The sequence below is a fragment of the Mchenga conophoros genome, linkage group LG14 (genome assembly GCF_057382185.1).
Source record: "Mchenga conophoros isolate Kocher_MC1m ecotype Shallow Benthic linkage group LG14, M_conophoros_male_GT1.1, whole genome shotgun sequence".
Lineage (NCBI taxonomy): Eukaryota > Metazoa > Chordata > Actinopteri > Cichliformes > Cichlidae > Mchenga > Mchenga conophoros.
The window spans coordinates 20,789,556-20,812,248 of NC_140539.1; the positions used below are offsets into that span (position 1 = coordinate 20,789,556).

General features: G+C 41.0%; 2 protein-coding genes across 3 annotated transcripts; one reads left to right on the top strand and one right to left on the bottom strand.

Moving 5' to 3' along the window:
- Positions 1–542: 542 nt before the first annotated feature.
- Positions 543–21,654, bottom strand: cpda (carboxypeptidase D, a). Of its 2 annotated transcripts, none has more exons than XM_085243292.1 (21): positions 20,843–21,654; positions 20,076–20,242; positions 15,946–16,088; positions 15,430–15,599; positions 10,325–10,722; positions 10,027–10,218; positions 9,306–9,473; positions 8,954–9,063; positions 8,700–8,802; positions 7,828–7,970; positions 7,572–7,741; positions 7,161–7,463; positions 6,866–7,061; positions 6,583–6,718; positions 6,262–6,408; positions 5,317–5,415; positions 5,171–5,232; positions 4,796–4,927; positions 4,468–4,653; positions 2,858–2,960; positions 543–2,598 (listed from the first exon to the last, which is right to left on the bottom strand). In XM_085243292.1, exons 1-21 carry the CDS (start codon positions 21,490–21,492, stop codon positions 2,372–2,374), a joined length of 4,005 nt encoding a protein of 1,334 aa, XP_085099418.1. In that variant the 5' UTR covers positions 21,493–21,654; the 3' UTR covers positions 543–2,371. The 2 variants fall into 2 exon arrangements, with proteins under 2 accessions (XP_085099418.1, XP_085099417.1); XM_085243291.1 differs by having other exon boundaries at positions 19,995–20,242.
- LOC146559647 (uncharacterized protein C22orf31-like) lies at positions 3,321–4,223 on the top strand. The gene is given in 2 exon segments (XM_085243293.1): positions 3,321–3,582; positions 3,705–4,223. A coding segment is annotated over 1 exon segment (510 nt). The 5' UTR covers positions 3,321–3,582; positions 3,705–3,713.
- Positions 21,655–22,693: the final 1,039 nt, after the last annotated feature.

The window sequence follows — 22,693 nt, forward strand, 5'->3', positions numbered from 1 at the left end:
ACATTCACACCTATGGGCAATTTAGATTAATCAATTAACCTATCCCCACTAACTGCATGTGTTTGGACTGTGGGAGGAAGCCAGAGTACCCAGGGAGGACCCACACAAACACGGGGAGAACATGCAAACTCCATACAGAAAGGCCCGGCCTGATGGTGGAATTGAACTCAGAACCTTCTTGCTGTGCAGCAACAGTGCTAACCAATACGGTCTGTAGCTTTTGTTTTATACAGTTGTCAGTCAGGCATCTAACTATGAAACAAATTATACTCCAAAAGGGGTTCTGAAAAAATTACCCAGGCTTAAGCCCAGTAACCCCCCGCCCATGCGTTCCATCGGTACAAGCTACCACCACGTGCAGGTATCTGGGAAATAAATTCCCTCATTCCTTTTTGGCTCAGTTTTCCTCAACAAGGGAATTTGACAAGTGAAAAATCCCCAGTTTCCTACTAATTTAGTGCAGCAAAAAAACAAACAAAAAAAAACTGCCTCATGATTAAGTTACTCTCATTTCTCTATCATACAAGTAAACACAAAAGCAACGTGTTGTGAGAAGTTTTATTTGATTGTGTTCTGTGAGTTTTTGTGCACATCACAAAGAGGATTTTAAATGTTTTGTTGCATGTAGTTTCATGGTTAACATTTTACAATTACCAACATTATTTACAGTTGATTCCAGTTCATATAAAATGTTCACACAAAACTGCCCGACTGTGGCACGCACTTAACTTCAAAGGTGCCACTCTCTCTCACACACACAGTTTAAGAAAAATAATGTACAAAAGTGTCTCCCTACACAGATGTCAAGAAATCTCTTCTCAAACTGAAAATCAGGGCACATTCTTTAGAGAACACACCTGTATTGCTTCAAACTACTGCCATGTAAAGAAATCACAGCGTGAATTTCCAACCCAGGAGATACTTAACAGATCAAGGATCCAGCGCAGTGATTTGAAATGGTGCTGCTGGGGACTGGAGCCTGTTCCAGCTGTCACTGTTCCTCACACAGTGACAAAAGGGTCTCTGATGGACTACCAACACAAAAAACTTCAAACTCATAATTATCTCAATCACTGCAATTTAAAATAAGTCAGGAAAGATATAAGATTATAAAACCTTTATATGGTGTGGTATGGGTGTTTTAGACAGTCATGAATGGTCAAACCTGGTTTTCATTCTGTGATCAAAATATTTAGTACAAAAAAGGCAAAAAAGCCAAATATATTCAGATAAAAACTCAAATCATAAAGATTACACATAGTGATCTGTGATCAAAAGGTGATGGACACAAAAGTAGTAAGTTTCCATATACAGAAATTATCTTGCAAACAAACTTATTGTTAAAACAAAAAGGAAATAAAAATACATTCTTTTTATGATTACAGATTTAAAGATTCATTGTTTTTTGTGGCCAAAAATTAAGGGTGATTCTTTCCAATTTGTGCAAGTCCCTCCAACCCACATCACCCCCCACCGTACATATATCAAGTCCACACTCCACTTTCTGGTAAACATTTCATTCAAGCCTTGTAACATTCTCCCTGATGGTTCCACTCATCTTTGGAAGGGAGGGGGCGGCAGAAGAAGGAGGCAAGAAAAAAAAAAAAAGTTTCTCTTTCACTCCACCTGAGTATAAGATGGATCAAATTCCAGTATTATGGTATTATATTTCCAGTATGTTACTTTCAGCCACACATTACAGCCTGACTGAGACTGTAAACTTTATGGAAGCCAAGGCACAGAACTGGATTCAGTCTCCCAAAGGCTTGGACACAGAGAAATAACCTACTTTCTAATTCAAAGCCGTTATAAAAATAAATACATGGTGCTCACAGACATTAGTGAAGAGAAACAAGGAAAATAACGCACTTTTATCTAAAGTTATTTGGACATTTCGGCTTGATGTCTCAGCCGGGCAGGATGTGTGGTCGTCTTACAGGATTCTTGGTTGGCTCGGATAACAACAACAACAACAACAACAACAACAAAAAACACAAAACAAAACAAAGAAGCAAGCTGCTGTAAGGGCTGGATGACGACAAAGGTGGAGTGAACCACTTTTTCTACCCTCCTTTTGTTAATTTCTTCCTTGCTCCATATGTTGAACAAGTTGATCAGAGAAATCTGCAAGGAAAAAGAAGAAAAGCAGCCCCTGCAGTCCAGACACTGACAGGATGACAGGGAGAGGGTCCTCAGAATATACTGGTGTAACAGAAATAGTCTCCATCCCCTTCATACTGGCCATAAAAAGAGATGGAGGTCAAGTTCATGGTGGTCCTCGTGGGTCAGGTGTTTGATCTTTGGGAGACAGCGAGGAGGGGGCTGAGCTTCAAATAAAACACTTAGCAAACAAAAACTTTTGCTGTGTTCCTCAGATTTTGTTGGCATACAACGTCTCCTCGTCGCTTTCGCTTTCGTCCTGAAACTCGTGGGCAAGCAGGGACTTTTTGGAGCCCATAGAGGTGAGCCGGACCTCGTCGTCATAATCGTCTCTGTGTTGGCGCAAACGGTGGAAGCCATCTTTTTGGCGATTAGACTTAGCGGCACACACGCACCAGATGATGCACGCTGTCACCACCAGTGCTGTCATGGTGGCGGCTGTGGGGAGGAACAGAATATTCATGCATGACTTGGCATTATGTATACTTTGTTCTTAATTTAATAAAATTACACTCTTTCTCAAAAGAGCTGAGATCTACAGTAACTGCCAGTGGATTTTACCACCATTAAGACTTAATTTGAAATACATAATCTACTGAAACACTGAAAATCTATCTTGTTCATGAACAAGGAGCATAATTCATGTGACGTCAGCTCTCAGCAGGTGACAAAAAGCTGCATTATAAGACATGCTTACCTGCACTGGCTACAACAAACTCTCTGGGAAGGCCAAAGATGTTGTTGTCCATGTCAAACTCTATGATGATGGAAGTAGCAGCTTCAAAGGAAGATACCACGACCTAAAAGATAGAAGAAATATTTAAAAGTTAGATAGCAGAAAGTTGTCAAACATAAGAATCACTTCTCTCCTGTAGTCATCAGAGGCTTCTTAAAAAAGTTGATGGTCATGTCAATCAAGGCTCTTCAAACAGATTTCCAGGATTTCACAAACAACTCAAAAGATATTTGAAGCATTTGGACCTCAAAGTTTCATTAGGGTTTTTTTTTTTGTTGCTTTTATTAAAGGACTTAAAACTTGCAACAAAAAGAAAACATCGAGCTGTTTTGTCAGAGAGGTAAAGTGTTTTTAAGCACTCTGCTGAAGCTCCTTGGAAGTTGGGCTTGTTAACTATCTAATCAGCAAGAGCTACTCGCAGGTGCGCCTGCTTTGTATAATCTGGTGCAGGTTGTGTCTGATGTCTGAAAAAGTGCTAAAAATCTCAATTTACTCACCCCAGAGGTAAATTACAAGAATCTCAGGACTTACTTTTTGCAACCTGCTTGATTGTTTTCAGCAGCAAAGAAGCGATTTCATGATCCAGTGTAAAGAAAAATGGGAAAGCTGTACTTAGTTAGGAATTAAGGATTAAAACCACATTTTCAGACCTTTTTTAGTGATGTTGACTGAAAATACACCAAGGAGTAAGTACCTTAATGGTTTCTTCCCCCCCCAGTAACCGTATATTTTTGTTGCAATATATATGATAAACACACAAAAGAACCTGAAGGGGCACAACCAAAACTGACACCACTCTTCTTTGCAGAGGTATGAGATGCGTCCCTATGGTCTAAGGCAGAGTATTCGGTGTCCTAAGAAATATGGCGAGACGATTAAGGAGAGAAAATATTTGCTGGCTCCAGCTTACGATTTGCACCTTGTGTGGGAGCAAAAAGAAACGGACCACAAAAAACCCTTGGATGACAGATATATAAGGAATGCCGCCGCTCTTCCAGATCTTTTAGACCTGCCACGGAGCAACAGAGTTGTCACTACTGAAGAGGGAAACTCCAGTGACGAGCTCATGATCCACGGTTTCACAGTGCGAGACTACCAGCAGATTTATCACTCGGTGGTGGATCCCTTGCTCTTTAAGCCATGCGGGAAGCTCGCAGCCTACAGTCTGGATCTTGGACACACCATCAAGGAAAATCTGTTTAGAGAGCTGGCCTACCCCATGCTTCAAATGGCAGAGCATCCAAAAGGAAAGGTGGAGGTGATGGAGAGATTTTGTCTACTACGTCCCACACCTTGCATAGATATAGACCATAAATGAGACCTGTAGTAGAGTTATTCTTATTTATGTGTCTTTATGTTGCTTCATTTTGTTCATCTGCAACCCTTGCGTGGGATGATTGTAATAATCATATTTCTAATGTTTTTGACTAAAAGCTTCAAATGTTTTAAATGAAGCTCCTCATGATAAACCTCTGAACAACAAATAATTACCGTGTGTGCGTCTGTGTGTACAGCAGTAAACTATTATATTATTCTTCCTGCGAGCGAGTACATTCTGTTGAAGACAGTACCTTCTGACGCTGGCGTTGGTAGCCTTCAGCAACTGCTTCAATATTGTGAGTGCCAGGAGCTAGCAGGGCATGGAAGTAGCCACCTTCCACAGTAAACAGTCTCACTCCTCCGTTCAGTATAACGATCGCCCCAACAATTGGTTTTCCACTCTTGTCTCTCACTATGCCTCGCACACCTTTATGGATCTGGAAGGAGCAGAAACAAAGAGAAATGCGTGGCTATATGACAGTTCATTAAAATACAAACTATGTATTACAGCAGCCATAACTTGTAAAATAAATAAATGTCAATGTCGCTGCAGTTGCCTAATAAAATCATGCATCATACCTCTACCAACATGCTTAGCAGAGACTTCTTGTTCTCAGTCCAGAGTGTGGCCAGCTGCTCAGCGGGAGGAAACAGACAGCAGCCAGTGTACACTGTGATTTCTGGACAATGGCCAAAGTCCATATTGAAGTCCTGGAAAGGAGATGTGGACATAAGCTGATGCATTTCCTATGCGTTACTTCTCATTTTCACTTGATCAATAACTCCAAATGAACTTCAAGATTCTCAGAATTGTCAAGGAAGTTTTCAAAACAAACACTCTTGACTCCATTTCCAATTAAATATGAAGTAGTGCCTTTTGTTTTTAGATTGTACACAATGACATGATGGATGCCAACTTAATTACAGAAAATGACAGCACAGACACACACTTACCTTCATGCTTCCCAGATGACTTTGTCTCTCCGCTGCTCTCATAACTCCATCTGGGATGTTGCCTAATGAGTAAAGCAAAACTTGGCCATTAACCACTTATTTGCATGACCGACATGACAAGCATATGTAGCAGTCGTATGACTTACTCTGCCCATTATTTGAACATTCAGTGTTCCCAAGGTGCATTTTGGGGTGATTGCTGGCATAGACAGTTGCCAAATACTTCAAGGTGCCTTCATTGTCAACTGAAAAACAAAATAACTGATTCAATAATTAAACAGTGAAACCAGCGATTTTAAGGAAACTGTTTTCAAATGATTTATTTATCTGCCTGCAATGGGGAAAACATGGTTCTGCCATCAGCTCTACAGACCATCAGTTACATCTTTACTATCACCAGGGGGCAGTGTCACAAACAACTGGTCTGTGGGCTGCTCTCACTTGTGCGCTTGCTGGTCCTGCCAGCGACAGAGAGGAGCAAAGTTATGAGATAACAAAGAGCTGAAGTGAAACAGAGTGATAAAACAATGAAAAGTGTCCACTGCAGCAACAATCTGTGCTTCACCTTCTGTATTTTTTTTTTTACTTTGATATCTTAGTCTCCAAGGTGTCTTGACCACTTTCATTTTTCCAGCCTAGTTTTCAACCAGTCAGCATTCAACCTATACATGGGCCCACATACACTGACGTGCTTGTTTTTTTGTGACTGATACTGAAAGGCACTGACCACCCCCGTGTTTGGAAAACAGTGCATCTTTTGTAAATCACCCATAAAACTAACAACACCTATGAGCGCTATTTGGATATTGGGTCACATGCTATTTTTCCCTGTTTAGTAAATCTTGCCCACAGATGAGCTACAGCAAGCGTTGTTGGGTTTTTGAAAAGGCCCACAAGGGATGTTTGTCTCATTCACATGTCACTTTCTCCAAACTCAAACAATTTTATTTTAATGTTTCCTGAATCTCATATGTGTGAAAAAGTGGTGCCCAGTGTCACATTGCACTCATGCAGCATCAGCAAAGAGCTATCCTGGTGTTCTCAGATTTTTATACACAATATACTTTTGTTTCTTGTCATAGTGGTATTACCAGTCTGGACAGGCTTGTCATAAGGATAAGTGGCAACAAGGGCGCCTCCATCAAGGGCTACAGACAGAGTGAAGCGGTGGCTTTGAATGAAGTTCATCATCGCTCTGGTCTCAGGTTGGGGATCCACCAAACGCTGTGATGCGTTGCCTGTTAAAGAGGACAGACAGAATATCTTTTTTTTTCTTTTTTCTTTTGTAAATGGTACATGTAAACGTCAACCATTTCTTTTTTACATTCAAAAGAAATCTTGACTTGAAGAGCTGATCTTTTAAATCTGTTTTTCATTTCATCTTCACACATGCAGAAATTAAGACAACTGACCAAAGAAGTCTGTGTCCAGGTCCTTGCCATGAGCGTTGGTCAAGCCCTGGGTAGATTTGCACTGCTTCTCAACAGCCTGTTCTCGTCCGTCAGGGTTTACAGAAGGAACAATGAATATGCGAGTCTCGTTGATCAGCTGGAGAAGGATAAGGAACAATTACAGTCATATATTCACAGGTACTAAATGTTCATTGAGAAATAAATCAAGCTTTGGCTCCCTTAAAGCCAAAACGAGCTGATAAAAATGCTGTTGTTATAATGATAAAGAGGTCTTAAGGCACACCTTGGTGATGGCTGGGTTTTTGCCATAGTTGATGCACAAGAAGGCAGCAAACTCCAGCAGCAGCTCTGTCCCCACTGGGGCATTACCATGGATCCCTGCTACAAAGCGAATATTTGGCTTGGACGGTTCAGATTCTCCTGGTTTGTTAGAGATTTCCAAAGCCCATATGGTCCTATACTCCACACTCTGGCCCAGGCTGGACATAGAAAAGAAAAAAAAGAAACAATATAGGTCACTGCAGTAAAATAAAGACTGGTTCAGACTCACAGTTTAGGGGAAAATAAAATCTTCTTACCTGTGTAAATATGTAATGTGGGGAAAGTTAAGCGTGAGGCCTCTCAAGAAAGCCGACATCTCTTTGGAGGGTCGGTAGCGGAAGTTGCTCTCGGTGGCTGTGTTTTTCACCAACTCATCTAAACCCTGGCCTACAGAGAGCTCCTTGATTAAGCTCTGAAACTCCTTCTCAGATGGGTTCTGTGTGGGTCGGGGGCCACTGGAAGAATGACGGTTACCCTCTGACCGCACAGATGTCAGTCTGAAGTCCACCACCTCCACTCGATCCTTTGAGACTGTGGCGTAGATCGTCACAGGCTTATAACTAGACAACATAACAGAATAACAGAAATAAAGGTCGCAATAAGACAAAAACATACTGAAACTAGATTTCATGTGGCTACTATGTTTTCCTTCTGAATAAAGCTGTTACCCATGAGCAGAGGCAGTGATAGTGTAAGTCCCAGGGACCAGCAATCTCCAGTAATCTCCAGTCTGAGCTGTAGTAATCTTGTGGTTTATCTTCTCGACACTAATGGTGGCATTGGGAATTCTCCTACCATCCCACATATCTGAAACTGTGCCCTTCACCCCAGTGTGAACCTAAAGACGCAAATGCCCACAAAAACATGAGTGAATGCAAAACTACGCTGAAGGTTCAGGATAATGTTGAGATCTATGTTTACTACCTGGTGTATAAACTGAAGCAAGGATCGCCGGTTTTGATCCCAGTATTTTGGGAGGTCCTTGGCCAGAGGATATTTGACACAACTCAGCTCAATTGTCACCTCGAAACAGTTTGTGTTTATGTAGTTCCAGTCTTGCATGCCACCTGGAAAAAACATTCACTCCTTTTTAGAGTCATATCAAGAAACTGTGTGGGTAAATAATCTGACAATTTCATAACAGAACATAAAAAAATAATTTAAAAAAAGTTATTGTGAAAAATATAAAAATTAGGGAATTCTTTTCTACATTAAAAATATACAATTTACACATTGATAGAATAAAAATCAAATTTTCTTTTATTCCGGTGAAGAGCCCAAAACCTACTTTAGAACTACAAGTCACCATAGTGCCTTTAGGCTGCACTGCGTTGTCTCAGGAACACTTTTTTCCCTGCCTTCTTGCCAGAAAACATAGTTTAACTACTACTGATGCAGTGCCAACACTCTCTCATGCAAATAGCTGACCACTCTGTTACTAAAGACATACTGAGGGCAAAGTAGAAAACTATCCCTCCGGTCTTACCAACAAAAAACTGAAATCTTCTCTGTAAAAACTGAAAGCTGAGTACCCCAGGCTAAGAAGGAGAAAGACCACCCAGCTTGGTATCAGCGCACATCTTAAGGGCGGCATACGTGACAGTATAGCAGCAGAAGTGCACATAACATGGGGTATATCTGTGAAGGCATCATTAATGCCTTTCTTTCTTTCCTTTCTTTCTTTGCCAGGAAGAATTCAAGTAGATCTTAATTAAGGCTAACCTCTTATATAAAAGGGTTGCGTGAATTTTTAAAAACATGGAGTATGCCAAAATTAATGAAAGGTGTAAGCATACCAGGAACACTATACCACTGGGCACCATTGGTTATGCCATCCTTAAAATAGTCATTAGGGTACAGGTCCTCACAAGGGTGTCCTTGGTGCATCAGAGGATTTTCCTGCATACAAGTAAAACCAAACAATGATCACTGTTGTTGTCAAGTTTTCAAACAGTCATTCCATAGATTTCAATGAGCTTCCATTAGTACTAAAAGTTGAAACTATAAGCATCAGGCTCAAACAGCTCCCACAGCAACGGTGTCCAGTTACCTGTGAGTAGGCTCTAGAGACCTGCTGAAAGACCTCGTCATCAGGCGACTTGCTGTAGTAACTATTCCCATCTTTGTCATCATCAAAGGGGTAGTTGACCACCAAGGACCCTGAATTGCACAACAAAAATAATACAGCGTAAAACACACACATACACACAAATAATAATATCTGAATGTGTGGGTAGGAAAGAAAATGTAGTCTGTGAACATAAAATTATTTTTTGTTACTAAAAACACTAATTATCATAACCATAAAATATAGAAAATATTTACAAATTTTAACAACACTTAGCAGATCACCACATTCAAAAGCTGGCCGCGACACTGAAACACCACTGTACAGTACGTGCCTCCGTGGAGGTTGGCTGACAGGACGAAAGGGATGCTCTTCAGCCATTTCATCGCAGCTTTAGTCTCTGGCTGTCTGGGTTCTGTGATGTTGGCGAACTGATCGGGAAAGTTGCGGTTCAGGTCAAAATTGTTGGTGTTGTTACGCCCTTTGTAGCCATTTGTATCACCTGTCAGGAAACAAACACCGGTGAGCAGCCATCTACATGCATCCATAACCACAGCATATGCACATCCTCGGCTCCTCCTCCACAACACTCCCTTACATAGGCAAACAACAGTAGCTGTTAGCAAACACAGGATATGCCCTGTCAAACTTTCCCTTAAGTCAGACACTTATGTATGACTTCATACACTTCCTTTTGTGGACACTTACGTGCTCACAAAGGGAAATGAAAGCTATTTTAACACAGACGGCATAGCATGGAAGGAGATAATATAATTCTGCCGAGAAGAACAGCTACTCCTCATATGTCTCTCTCCAGGGTCAATTGCTTCTTTCTTTGTGACCACTAAAGATATCAAGTATACACCAATGTGGTGTGGTCAGTTTGTAATGCAGTTTCATTAGCAAAGGCAGTAATTTAATAGTTGCCACAGACTCAAGGAACGCTTAGTCAAATTACTGTTTAAGGCCTGTAAGGTTACACCTTACGTATCAAAAAGCCATAAGTAAAGCCTGTAAAGAGCTCTACAGAATATGCACATGACCCTTTTACTTACCTTCCTCAGCTACCTCGTAGCCATCGGGATTCATCGAAGGCATGATGTGAATGCGGGTGTTGTTGACCAACTCGGTGACCTCTGGGTCAGTACCATAGTTACGACACAGGTACTCTATGAGGTTGAGCATTAACTCGCGACCCACCACTTCATTGCCGTGCATGTTGGCCACATATTTAAATTCTGGCTCACCTGGGAGAGTGTAACAGACAGAATGATGCTCTCTGGTTTGCATTTGATGTTTTTCAAGATTTACTGGTATAAAAAATAAAACATTAAATCAAATATCATCACATACCATGCTCATGAGTGACAGGGTTGTCTGAGATGACCATCACATACAGCTCACGCTTTTCTACAGACTGTCCAATAGAGTAAAGATGGGTAATAGAAGGAAACTCGCTGCTGTACTTCCGTAGAAACAGCTCCATGTCTGCATAGTTGTGATGACGGAATTCCTGTGGCTGGTTGGCCAGTTGGTGTGAAGTTGGAGAAACAGAAGTAACCACCGGAGTCTGGGTGGAGCCAGAAGAGCTGGTAGTGGAACTGTCTGGATGGCTGATGGACTGCACTGAGGTTGTAGCCACAGTGGTGCTGCTACCTGCTGCCTCACTGACCACAGGTGTCAAGGTAAAGTTAAGCTCTTTTGCCTTGCCCTCAGAGACCTCGACACTGCTGACTGTCACTGATATGTACCTGTACAGTGAAAGAAGCACATGTTGAAGAGATTTAATCTGTTATACAACACAACTTTCCACTGAGTGTACCAAAAGAAAACCATTTCTTTTAACCAAGTTTCGATCCAATTATGTACGTCAGGTATGTTTTTTTAGGAGTCATGTAGCTTGCTATGCAGGCAACGTGTGTAAACATAGATTATATTTAGTATTTGTTCTTGTATTAAAGACAATCACAGGAAAATATTAGAGACAGTAAAATGTTATGTTTAAGAATGTTTAAGATACACACTATCGGGACAAAAGTTCTGGCCCGCCTACATGTTACACCTACACGGCCTCCTTGGCAATAGAAACGCATGCAAGTCCCTGGCACACAGTTTTGTGCTGATGTTAATGACGCAGGAAGTTAACAGAAGGTTGGAGACTTAATTTTACGATTCAGTCACTCAGTGACCCTATTATGTAACTTTTTATCCCTAAAGTCTTAAGTAATAGATAATAATAATAATAATAATAGTAATAAAGTCTTAAAGTAATAATACCACTTCAATTATTCAAGAGGAAATAAATTTCACTAACTGGTTTGTTGCAACAGTTGTATCCAATTGTGGCTGGCTTAGAAGCTGTTTTTTAGAACGTACAACATAACCTGTGTTAGTGACCAAAACCACTACCAGCATTCATACTTTTGCGTGATGTTTTACATGTTATCCTGTAGTCACGTCTGGGCTTTTATATGCGGTACCAGATTGTTTTTGCCTCATATGAGCCCTTATATTGAGGATATGATTAACTTTCCTTATATTGAAGTGATGTGATTCTCTCAAAAAACTGCAGCAAAATAGCAGCTAGAAATGCATAAGACTATTCAAGAGCAATAAGCCAATCACAATAGCTGTGAGCTTCATCGACAAGAGGTGTAGTTACATTTCCAGGCAGGTACACTAAAGGCGTAGGGGTAGGGTTTCAGTGGGGTTTGCAGCTACCAGCATCATATATACAGGGTGGATTTAAAACAGAAGAACAAATTCTGTCTAGATAGCACACTATCATTCAGTCAACTCCTTAGACTAACTCATTAAAAAAAGCTGAATTCAAAAATACTTTTGTCCATATAGGGTATGGTCAGTAGATGCCTCTGTTTTAGTGAATAAAAGTTGACCTGAGGCAACATAAAAAGACACACGTAACTTACTACACAATACTGGGTGTTAGTTAGCCCGAGATTAAGAAATCGTTTTGTTTTGCGGGGTTTTAACTTCACATTAGTCTAACATGCATTACTCTTATATATACCGTATTTTTCGGCCCATACGGTGCACTGTTGATAAACTGGTCTGTTTTCATTCATAAGGCGCACCAGGGCCCTGTGCTTCGTACGTCGCTTACTACATCCAAGATCAAATGAAACATCCAAGACCAAATCATCGCGCTAACTCTGAGCTCGCTATTCCGGTTCCCCGAACACACCTGTTGTTGACGATTAGTATAGCTGGATGAAGTAATGTGAGATCACTGGGTGGCCCAACAGGGGCTACGCATCGATAGTAGAAACATTGATCGGCAACCCTTTGATTGGTCGGCGAAAATGTCGAAGGAGCGCGCTCGGTATTTTTCGGCAGCAGAGCAAGAACTCTTGAGTGAGGGATTTCAGGAGTTTCAGAGTTTAATTAAAACGCAAGGGAACACTGCAAAGGCTGCAAAAGCAAGGAGAGAGGGCTCGCAGAAAGTTGCTGACAAATCAAACTCGTAAGTAATTCAATAATAACAATAATAATGGAGTGGATTGATATAGCGCTTTTCAAGGCACCCAAAGCGCTTTACAATGCCACTATTCATTCACTCTCACATTCACACACTGGTGGAGGCAGCTACGGTTGTAGCCACAGCTGCCCTGGGGCAGACTGACAGAAGCCAGGCTGCCATATTGCGCCATCGGCCCCTCTGGCCAACACCAGTAGGCGGTAGGGTAGATTTATCATATCACACCATATTATCCAATATTATATTACATTATATTATATTATAATATGTTATATTATATCCCCTTTCACATTAGAGCCACAACAGGACCCACTAGAACATGGGAACAAGTAAAAGTGAAATATAAGAATATTCTACAGAATGGTAATATTTATCACTTATATTGCTTGTCGTCTCTTGGACAGAGACCCTGGAATACTCTGTTTGTTTGTTCATAACAGCAACCAAGAAAAGGGCAGAGCAAAAACAAAGACAGGTGGTGGTCCTGCACCCCCTCGTCAACAAGTTGGTTAAGTGAATAATACCCTCACGGGAAAATCGATATCTCTCTATGAGCACACTGTCGCGCTGAGCTAAAGGATCCTGTCTGTCCCGCAATATACGCTGAATTCTGAGGACTCTCCTTATCAATCTTGCACCTTCCGCAATGGGTTGCTCGCGTAAACGGACAGGATATGACTGCGACAGACTTCCCAAATCCACCTTCGCTTTTATAGCCATGGTCTCTCATCTTGATTACACGAAGTAATTTACAATTACTACTCTGAAATATGAATTACATCTGTAATAATCACATACATGTAATAGAATGTTAATAGTACATTTCCCTTTTTTAGGGAATGACCTGTATGTATCTGTGTGAAATCAATAAAAGGATCAAGTACTGCATTATCTTTAGTTACATTGATGTTATTTATTTATGGTGAAACAGTGGTGGAATATCGCTGTTGCTTTCGTATGAATGACGCGGACATGCCTGCGTGGCCGCGATCTAATCCTGTTTACATAAAGTAAACCTGCTCCCCAGCAGGTTTACGCTTACGGCTCTGTTGCTATGACAGCAAGTCCCGGATGGGCTTCGGGGAACCGAACGATCCAGGATCACGCGAAATCGTCAACAATCTCATCCAGCTAACTCACTTAGCGCGGTACGAAGAACAGGCCCCAGATTGTAAGGCGCATTAAGCGAAACAAGCAACAGCATTCGGCCTCCAGCTTCACTGTTTATTTTATGCTAACATAGCTTTGCTAGCGATCACGTAGCACATCATGATATATCAGCTAACCCAACTTCAGTAACCCTACAAATGTCACTGCTGTTTAGTTTTCTGTCTTCATTTATGTTGGAAGTGATAGCAGGCCTGTACGTTTTACTTTTTTCAGAAATCTTTCAGTCAGAACATGCTATATCATGTGTAGGTGGAAACTAGCGAGCTAAATTGCTGCTTCCAACTTCCAACTCTGTTAAATTTTATAAATTCTGTTTTCATGGATGCCTGGATGTTAAACTTAATTGTTACACCTGGTAAAGCAGCAACACTGATCATTTTATTGCAGATGAATGAATTTGGACAGTTTTTAGCTCTCAGTGATGCCGCAGTGTTCGTTTGACTTTGGAACCTGAAGCGGATGACCCAGATTACTCCGCGAGGCTCCTGACTATGGCAGCCGTAATGCTCAGACAATCCATCAAGCAGTGCGGCTTCGTAGCTTACCAAAGTCGCAGTAAAACATTTTTTGACTGATTTTTGAGTGCCTTGTAAAATTTAAAAATCAGTTCGAGGTCAGTAGGCACAACCAGAATTCATATATAAGGCACACCGGCTTATAAGGCACACTGTCGATTTTTAAGAAAACTAAAGGATTTTAAGTGCGCCTTATAGTGCGGAAAATACAGTAAGCAAAATCAAGGTTGGTCTAACCCAGACCTTCCCAAAGTGTGGGGGGCGCAGAGCCATTGCAGGGGGGGCGCGGTATGAAAAGGGGGAGAAAAAACCGCCAAAAAAAACGCTTGGACACTGCTAGCAGGGGGCGCCCACACAAGCGCAAAGCAGGGGATGAAGCATAGCTGAATATGTTTCCAAACCAATTTCATTCTAAGCCAAAGACTAGAAAATATGGTGAAGCATATCTGCCCTTTGGTTTCACCTGCACAAGTGCCGAGGTAGGTCTCCCCTGCAGAATTGCTTTTCCCTGCGTCAGGAGCAGCGCTGGGCTCTTCAAATCACGGACAAACAGTATCCCACATTCTTCATTTTTAGTTCACAAACACTTCTCATAATGATTAACTACTCCTGTCATTTTGGAGATGTTAGGTCTTTATACAGTAAAGTTACAGCGGGATACAAATAACATCAGGCTGATCCTGCCACGATTTGTTTCCCCTGTCTAAATCACGTATTCCTCATCCACACATTAACACAAAAAAGAAGTTTTTAAAAAAATCTCCATTTTCAGTGATTCGAAACGCCGTTTACATGTGGACGAAAGCTCCAAACGCATAGAAACAGCTGCGTTTTCAAAAATACCCGTGTAGGTGTGGACGTAGCGTAACAGAGTTAGTAGTTTATTTTATTACTACCTGTAATTTATTGCAGTTTACTTGTATTTGCTTAATTGTTTACTAAATGTTTGAGGTGTGAAATAAACTGCAATAGAGCAAAATATGGGTGTGTATGGTTGGAGGATGTGTTTGTGCGCGTGCGTGCGCACGCGGGGGACATTTTTCTTGTAAAACAAAGGCGGCCCTAGCAAAAAAAGTTTGGGAACCACTGGTCTAACCCAACAAACGAGTCTAAACTCTATCAAAAAAAAACCCTTGGTAGCAATCAGCAGGGAGCAATCTGCAACCTCTGGGCCGTCACTGGTCACTGAACTGAAACTAGAGATCTGGCCCAGCATTAAGTGTTTCCACTAATGAATAACCTCTGTTTGTAAAAAACCTGTTATGTGCACTCACCCTGGAGCCACAGCTGTTATGTTGTATGTTCCTGGTAACAGAAGGCGGTAGTAGTCCCCATATTCCCCTGTCGTCAGGTTGTGGCGAACGCCTGCTACCACAATGCTGACATTGCTAGGGACAGCACCACTAACTGCATCTTTCACATAGCCACGAACACCGATGTGCACCTGGAAGACAGCAGTAATATGAGTGCAAAGAAACCCTCAGTGGTTATAAAATCACTGGTTTGACTGAAGTTGGTATTAATCTATAAAACACTTGTAATAACGTGATTTTTTTAATTCACTGAAAATACCATCTTTGTGGCTTTAGGCTAATTTTTTTTTTTTTTTTTTTTTTTTTTTAAATTGAATGCATTTTCTTAAATGACCATTATGATTTTCAACAAAAGTTAAAGAACCTTACACTTGGCTTAAGTGGAGAAACTGCATGACAGAGATGTTGATTGTGCTATTATTCTTTTATATAAACAAACAAAAGACACATCTTATGGACAATTTATTTCTTATGTACCTGTTCTATGTAGGCTAGCAGGGATTCCTTGTTTAGATCCCATTCCCTTTGGAGCTCAGAAGCAAAAGGGTATTTGCAACAGCTCAGCTCCATGGTGATTTCCAGACAGTTTCCATGAATGTAGTTGTAGTCCTGCATCCCTCCTGGATAAAAGAAAAAGAACATAAAAAACATGTACATAAAAGCACAAGTTAGAAACAGCTAAATCGATATTAAAGTCACATTTAAAAAGATGCATGCAAATGATGCAAAAATTACATATTCTACATACTATGCTATCCTGAACGGTAATCCAGCAGTGCCAGAACTGTTTATTATACAAGAGGATCTGTCTGTAAAAGTTCAAGTCTGTCTTTGTCCCCCTCAGTGCCAAAGTTTACAGAGGGAGTTAGTGTGGCAACAAGCCCCGACATCTGGGGTTTGCAAGGCACCTTGCAGTCCAGTAATGCAAACAGAAACACACACAGAAGGGCAGGCTGTTCATCCCTGTGGAACATGAGCAGGCAGTCAGATGCTTCCTGGCTGCAAGGTTTCCATGACTCCTGGCTTGGTGGCCCCGGGAACCAAATGCAACAGACACTTCTGCCCCCAATCCTGTATGCCAATGATGTGCGGCTGCTTGCCCTACCAAGTGCCGAGAGTTGTTGGTTTGTTGTTACACATTTCATTGTTTCTATATGGGCTTCGTTTCTCTTTTTCCCCCTCTGCCCTCATCCTACACAGTTGAGCCAGGGGGTCTGTCAAAATTTCTATAAACCAGCTTACACCAGCCTCAGTGAGGAAGATGCAAACCACAAGACAACAGAAAATGCTGGCACACAAAATTTGTGATGCACAACAAAGCCACATGCAAGTAAATCTGAGAAGGAAAATGTACAAAAAAAAAAGCGTATGGAAAGCCCCTACCTTGTCACAATACTCACCACCACTTTAGTCTACACTACTTGCAATCATTTTCTTAAAAATACTACTTGCTTGTATAACCCACTGAGTATCTTCCAAATAGCCCTACTGCTGACCATTTTATAAACCTGGTCTGCTTGTCTGTTGTATTATTGGCTTTACTATGTTACAAAAAAAACACAGTAATGAAAATCTCAATGAATCTCTTCCACCCTAAAGACAGATGGTGATATGGTACACTCAACTCAGAGAGCAGCCTTGGAAAAATACAAGTTATTCTGAGTCATCCCTCGTGAAGCGACAGCTGTTTGGCTGCCCGAAACTCAGAGTGTCTGCCAGTTCACTCAATGGAAGCTGAAAAGGGACATTACAAGCAAAGTGATGAACTCTTCCTATACCAAAACAAATGCATTTTTACGGCTCTATAACCTTATGTTCGTACCAACCACTGAAAGATTCCCTTTCTAATACACAGTCATTGCATAAGATGAGGGTCAAAATATAGTCATCATTTGTGTGTCTACATGGTATAAACACAAAAGTTTATTTTGTAAAGGGGGTTCAACAGTCTAAATAAAGAATTCCAAAGACTCCAAAGCTAGTCTTTAATACAAAGCTTCCTTCTTGCTGCAGCTAAACAAGTAAACTATCTGAAACTGTGACTTTTAAAGCTACCAGCCAGATTTGACTTTTTAATAGGAAGCATGGCCTCTGGGCTTATTTGGAATATGGGTGGTGTATTTAGACGTGTCAGGGTAACGCTTTAATCACTGTGTTCACAACAGAGAGAGTAGGGGCATTGTCAACCAAGCAGCAAACAGGTCTTAAAATCTCTCACCTGTTAAAGTAGAATAATTGCAGTAAGTGGCATTCCCCTGTTTCAACTATGTCTAAATCCAACTGCCTACAACAACATGACAAAAATAAGAAGCTTGTCTTTGGTCATAAGATGTTAGCCAAGTCTCGCTGTCTTTCAGGCAAATCACTTAAAGCAAACATCCTGCATATGCAGGAGTTGGATAAACACACAAAAAGGCCTAGAGCAGCCCCAACCTTACATGTCCTGTCTGTACCGGATCCAGTGACACACCCTGAACTCAGAGTGCTGATTTAAGAAGCTGAGTCAAACATTTAAGATAGCAACCCAGGGCATAGAGTATAAATGTCAGGTGACTGGGTTTTTTAAAAGTGTGGTTATAAGAGGCGTGAGTGAACTCAGACACTGGCAGAGCAGTCAGATAATCGTGGCTGTGGAGCGGTATTTTCATGCAGTAAAATTAGATTCAGGACCTTGTTCTCTTGTAAGTGTCTATGCAGCGACGCGTTTCTTTCAGCACAGACAGCAACTAAATGAGCCAAAAATATTTCAAACAGATAAGACCCTGGAGACAGCAACGCACATCATCAATAACACCAGATCTGGTTACATGAACAAAACACAGTTCAAAAGTAAGAGCACGCGAACAATAGACCGTGTCAAACGATTATAGGTCATGATTACATGTTATGCACAATTATTATTTCAAGCTCTGACTCCCAAACAACAAATCCCTTGTACCTGATTCCTGGAGCTTTGCCTGGATGACTAATTACGTCACACAATGGCCTGACTGCTTCCATCATCTGCCATTAGTCCGGTTTTAGTCGTGACATTTCATCCACTGTGGCATGGCAGACAGATGAACCCATTGTCAATTCAAAGGTTGTTCTTGGCACCTCCTTCATCAGTGAGATATGAATACTATCGCTGCTAAGAGGTTCAATAAGTGTCTCATACTAACAATGTGAACCTCCACAGAGTAAATAGTGGATGTTTCAGTCAAGGATCCATAATATTTAACCTGAACATTAATTTTTCTTTCACTGTGTTTCTGATAAGTACGAGGATATACTGCCTGCTATTTAAGCCTTTAAGGTGATGATTTAGTGTTTCCTTTTCTCTAAGTGGTAAACAAATATTGTTCCATTTAATGACAAACTGAAACAAGAACAAATAGTGCTTACTTTTAAGCCATCTTTATATTCAGAGTTTCACTGCATAGACTATAAAATCAGCTGGGAAAATACAGGTGCATTCAGTCAGATGTATCTTAAGTATTTTTGCTCAAATAGCTGGCTGACAGACACTTTTATAAACATAACCTTCTGATTAGTAGATGACCTGGCTCTACCTACAGCCACCCAAGTAAAAAGAGTAAACGACACGCTAGTTACACAAAGCTTGAGTTTAATCAAAGCAGTTAATCTGGTTGAGGCAAATCCACCGCTAACCTGACATCTACTACAGCGCAATACAGAGGAAGAGCAGTTTGGTAACCCGACGCTCCAGACACATCACCAACTCCCAACCCCTCAGACAAGCCAACAAAACAAAGGTTGAGAGGAGCATGCTGACTGAGTTTCTGGCCCTCAGGTTCAGAGAAGAGCTTGTTTTCAGCCTAAATTACACTGAAGTCAAGGAAACAAAACAAACTGCTTTTAGTTTGGTTCATGTAAGAAACTGATACATGCAGTGTATTGACAACTGAAAAGAGTCAGCCCACAGAGCCATAAGAGGCCTCCAGCTCTAAAATGTTGCATAATTACAGGCTTTGGCAGACACAAACACGATGAGCAGTGCACTTCTGGTTTTGGAGTAGGGTCAAAATCCCGAAGCACTGTAAGCACTTAAGCTCTTTGTGTTTCAAAAGCACTAAGCATAAGACCTCTATTCTGTTATATGTACATGTATTAAAGAGGCTGTGAACTGGCTATCATGTGTTAAACAATGCAGCGAAATAAATGAACCCTAGATGAACACTGCGTTATAATGTGTTTTACAAAGACGTCTTGCTACTAGAAATCAGGAAACAACTGTGGGAACTTTTGGAGGCAGTTATTGTGAAGTTTTATCTAAATTAATTTTAAACTCAATGATCACTGGGACAAAAAAAAAAGGAAGAAGAACAAAGAAAAAAAAGAAAAAGAACAAAAAAAGAAAAAAAAAAAGCTTACCTTTAGTTCTAGCAGAAACAAATATTATATGATTAACGAAGCTCAGTTTATTCAGCTGAATCCAGTGAGATAACCTCATTTACCCTGATAGATTATTGAGGGCGTTCTGCCCCGCACAGATCAATAAGAGCAAAGAAACTTGGCTGTCTTACCTGGCACGTCGTACCACGCCGCTCCATTAGTAATGCCATCTTTAAATGTTTCTTCTGGCATATCAGGACAGTGAGGCTTACCGGTCTTCATTACAGGGTGGTTCTGGGAATACACCAGGGCCAGGTGGCGAAACAGACCATCATCCGCCGACGGGCTGTAGTGACCTTCTTGATCGTGGGAGGCTGAGTCATCAAAAGGGTAACTGGCAACCACAGTGCCACCATGCAGGTTCCCTGACAGCACAAATCTAAGGAGATAAAGACAGATTTATATCACTAGCTTTAAAGCATAAAATTCACAGTGCTCCAAACTCTTTGTTACCATAACATTCATGTCTCTACTTGCCATGAAGTAAAGAAAGAATCTAACACTAAAAAGACTGTCAGCCTGAGTTATGAACAATTGACTTGATCATGTTTGACTGCTGACACATCAAATTATTCTTGGCTGAATATCATGAACAACTATAAAGAATAAGGACTTTAACCAACCCCAGCTTTAACGCTAGAAAGGCTCAACATATGGACATGTACATTAAATTAGGATGAAACTGTGAACCTTTCAGTATAAAAAAGTGATGATGAGAGAAATGCCTATAATGTAGGATGACCTGAGGTGCATCCCCCCTTTGCAAAGAGCTGTGAAGCTAGTGTGACAACTTTTACTCTGTGAACCTTGCACTTCCTTGTGAATGATGGAGTTGCTCTTTGATCTCCACAACTAGCTAGACAATAACTGGAAACAGATTAGCTAAAGTATCAAAGCCACACGAGTCAAAACCTCAAATAGCTGGACAAAAACATCTGGTATCTGCGTGTTTAAAACAAATAACGCCAAAAATACTGACTTTTTCTCCTGGATCCATCTCATCACTGCCATCACCTCGGGGATATTAGCTGGATCCACGGTGGCTTTGTCGAACTGGTCAGGAAAGCTTCTGTTTAGGTCCTTATTTTTGGCGTTATTTCGACCGCCGTGATCACCACTGCAGTCCCCCTCTGTGGACTTCTCAAAGCCGTCGGGATTCATGCTGGGCATGATGTAAATATCCGTGCTGTTCACCAGTTCAGTGATGCGCTCTTCCTCCCCGTATTTGGTTAGCAGGTACTCCACTAGGTAAACCAGCACCTGTCTGGATACGGTTTCGTCGCCGTGCATGTTCCCAACGTATTTAAATTTAGGTTTCCCCAGTGACTTCCTGTCGGGGTCCCTGGTGATCCGCATCACCCACAGCTGCCTGCCCTCCACGGACTGCCCTACAGTCGACAGGTTAGCTATGTGAGGGTATTTCTGGGCTAACGACTGTAAACGTTTTGTTAGTTCATTATAATTGTAGTATATGTCGTAAGTTTCTACCGCTTCCTCCGTAGAGGCTCGGGCGCTTCTTGTGCCGAGCAGTCTGTCGTCGCCAAGAGACACGACAAAAAGGAAAAGAAAGGCGAAAAGTGACACCCGTAGTTTCAGCGTCATCGAGACATGTTCCCAGTTAGCCACCATGTTGACCTGTCTTCTACTTCTACACCATCCGGAACTGCTAACTGAACAACAAACACTACACTCAGATATTTTGGTATTTGGCTCCGCACGGACGGACGTCTTTCCGCTGCCACAGTTGTTCTGGCCTGCCTGTTTCCATCTACTTCCGTTCACCTCACAGGGTCGGAGCTTCGTGGTGACGTCAGATTTTAAGGTGGGCCGGAGTAGTTCCGCCTTTGATCCTTTAAAGCCCGAAATAATTGCCAGAAAAATCTATTTGTTGAAAACGGTGTTTATTGAACCTGGCCATTAAAAAAAATATTGAATAACAATTTATATATATTAGCTTTAATTTGTATCGTACTTGGTACATCCGTCTTTTTTGGTCATTTATTAAAATAAAAATGCTAAAAATGTAGAAGAAAATTCTGTATAAGTCCCAAAAGCACTCAACAACTCATCAAATATACTACATTTGGCTTTAAAAGGGTTAATTTTACTGGAATGGGGGACTGATATAAAACAGAATACCGTCTATTTTGTACAGTTTTAAAGCATTTTAAATTCATATGGTATTTTGATCTCTTAAGTATATTATTTCATACATTGAATTGTCTTTTTTTATTTTTATATTATTACATATGGTTTTTAATTTATTATGTGGCCATTATGGGCCTCGACTAGACAAGAAGGAACTGCTAAAAGAAAGGGAGGTCTGTTGTCCATATGAACACTTTATCTGCAATCTCTTCACAAAACCAATGTTTAGAGCATAGAAATCAACGCTTTAGTGTCTGGAGAACAAAATTATCCCAATTTGTCAGCTGTTAAGCATGGGGGGGTAGGAATATCCTCCTGTGGGGTTGTATGACCACCACTAATGGGAAAGAATGGATGCTACCAATATTAGCAAATTCTGGAAAATTGCAATCCAAAGCATCTCTCAGAGCCTTCAGATTTCAAAAACACAAACTCTCCTCACATTTTCCAGGCTAGGATGTACATGCAGCCTGGAAATCTTTCAATACATGTATTTTTCACCTTTCAAAGGTTCTGAGGACACTTCAAAATGCTTTCAAAGTGCTTTGTTTTCCCTGAGCTGGTAGCAAGTTGTCAAAGTTTTTGAAACCCCCGAGGTGTTTAACTTCAGACAGCTCTGGCTAAACTATAACTGCAGAGGTTAAAGCTGCAGCGGCAAACTAAACTAGATCTAATAGGTTTA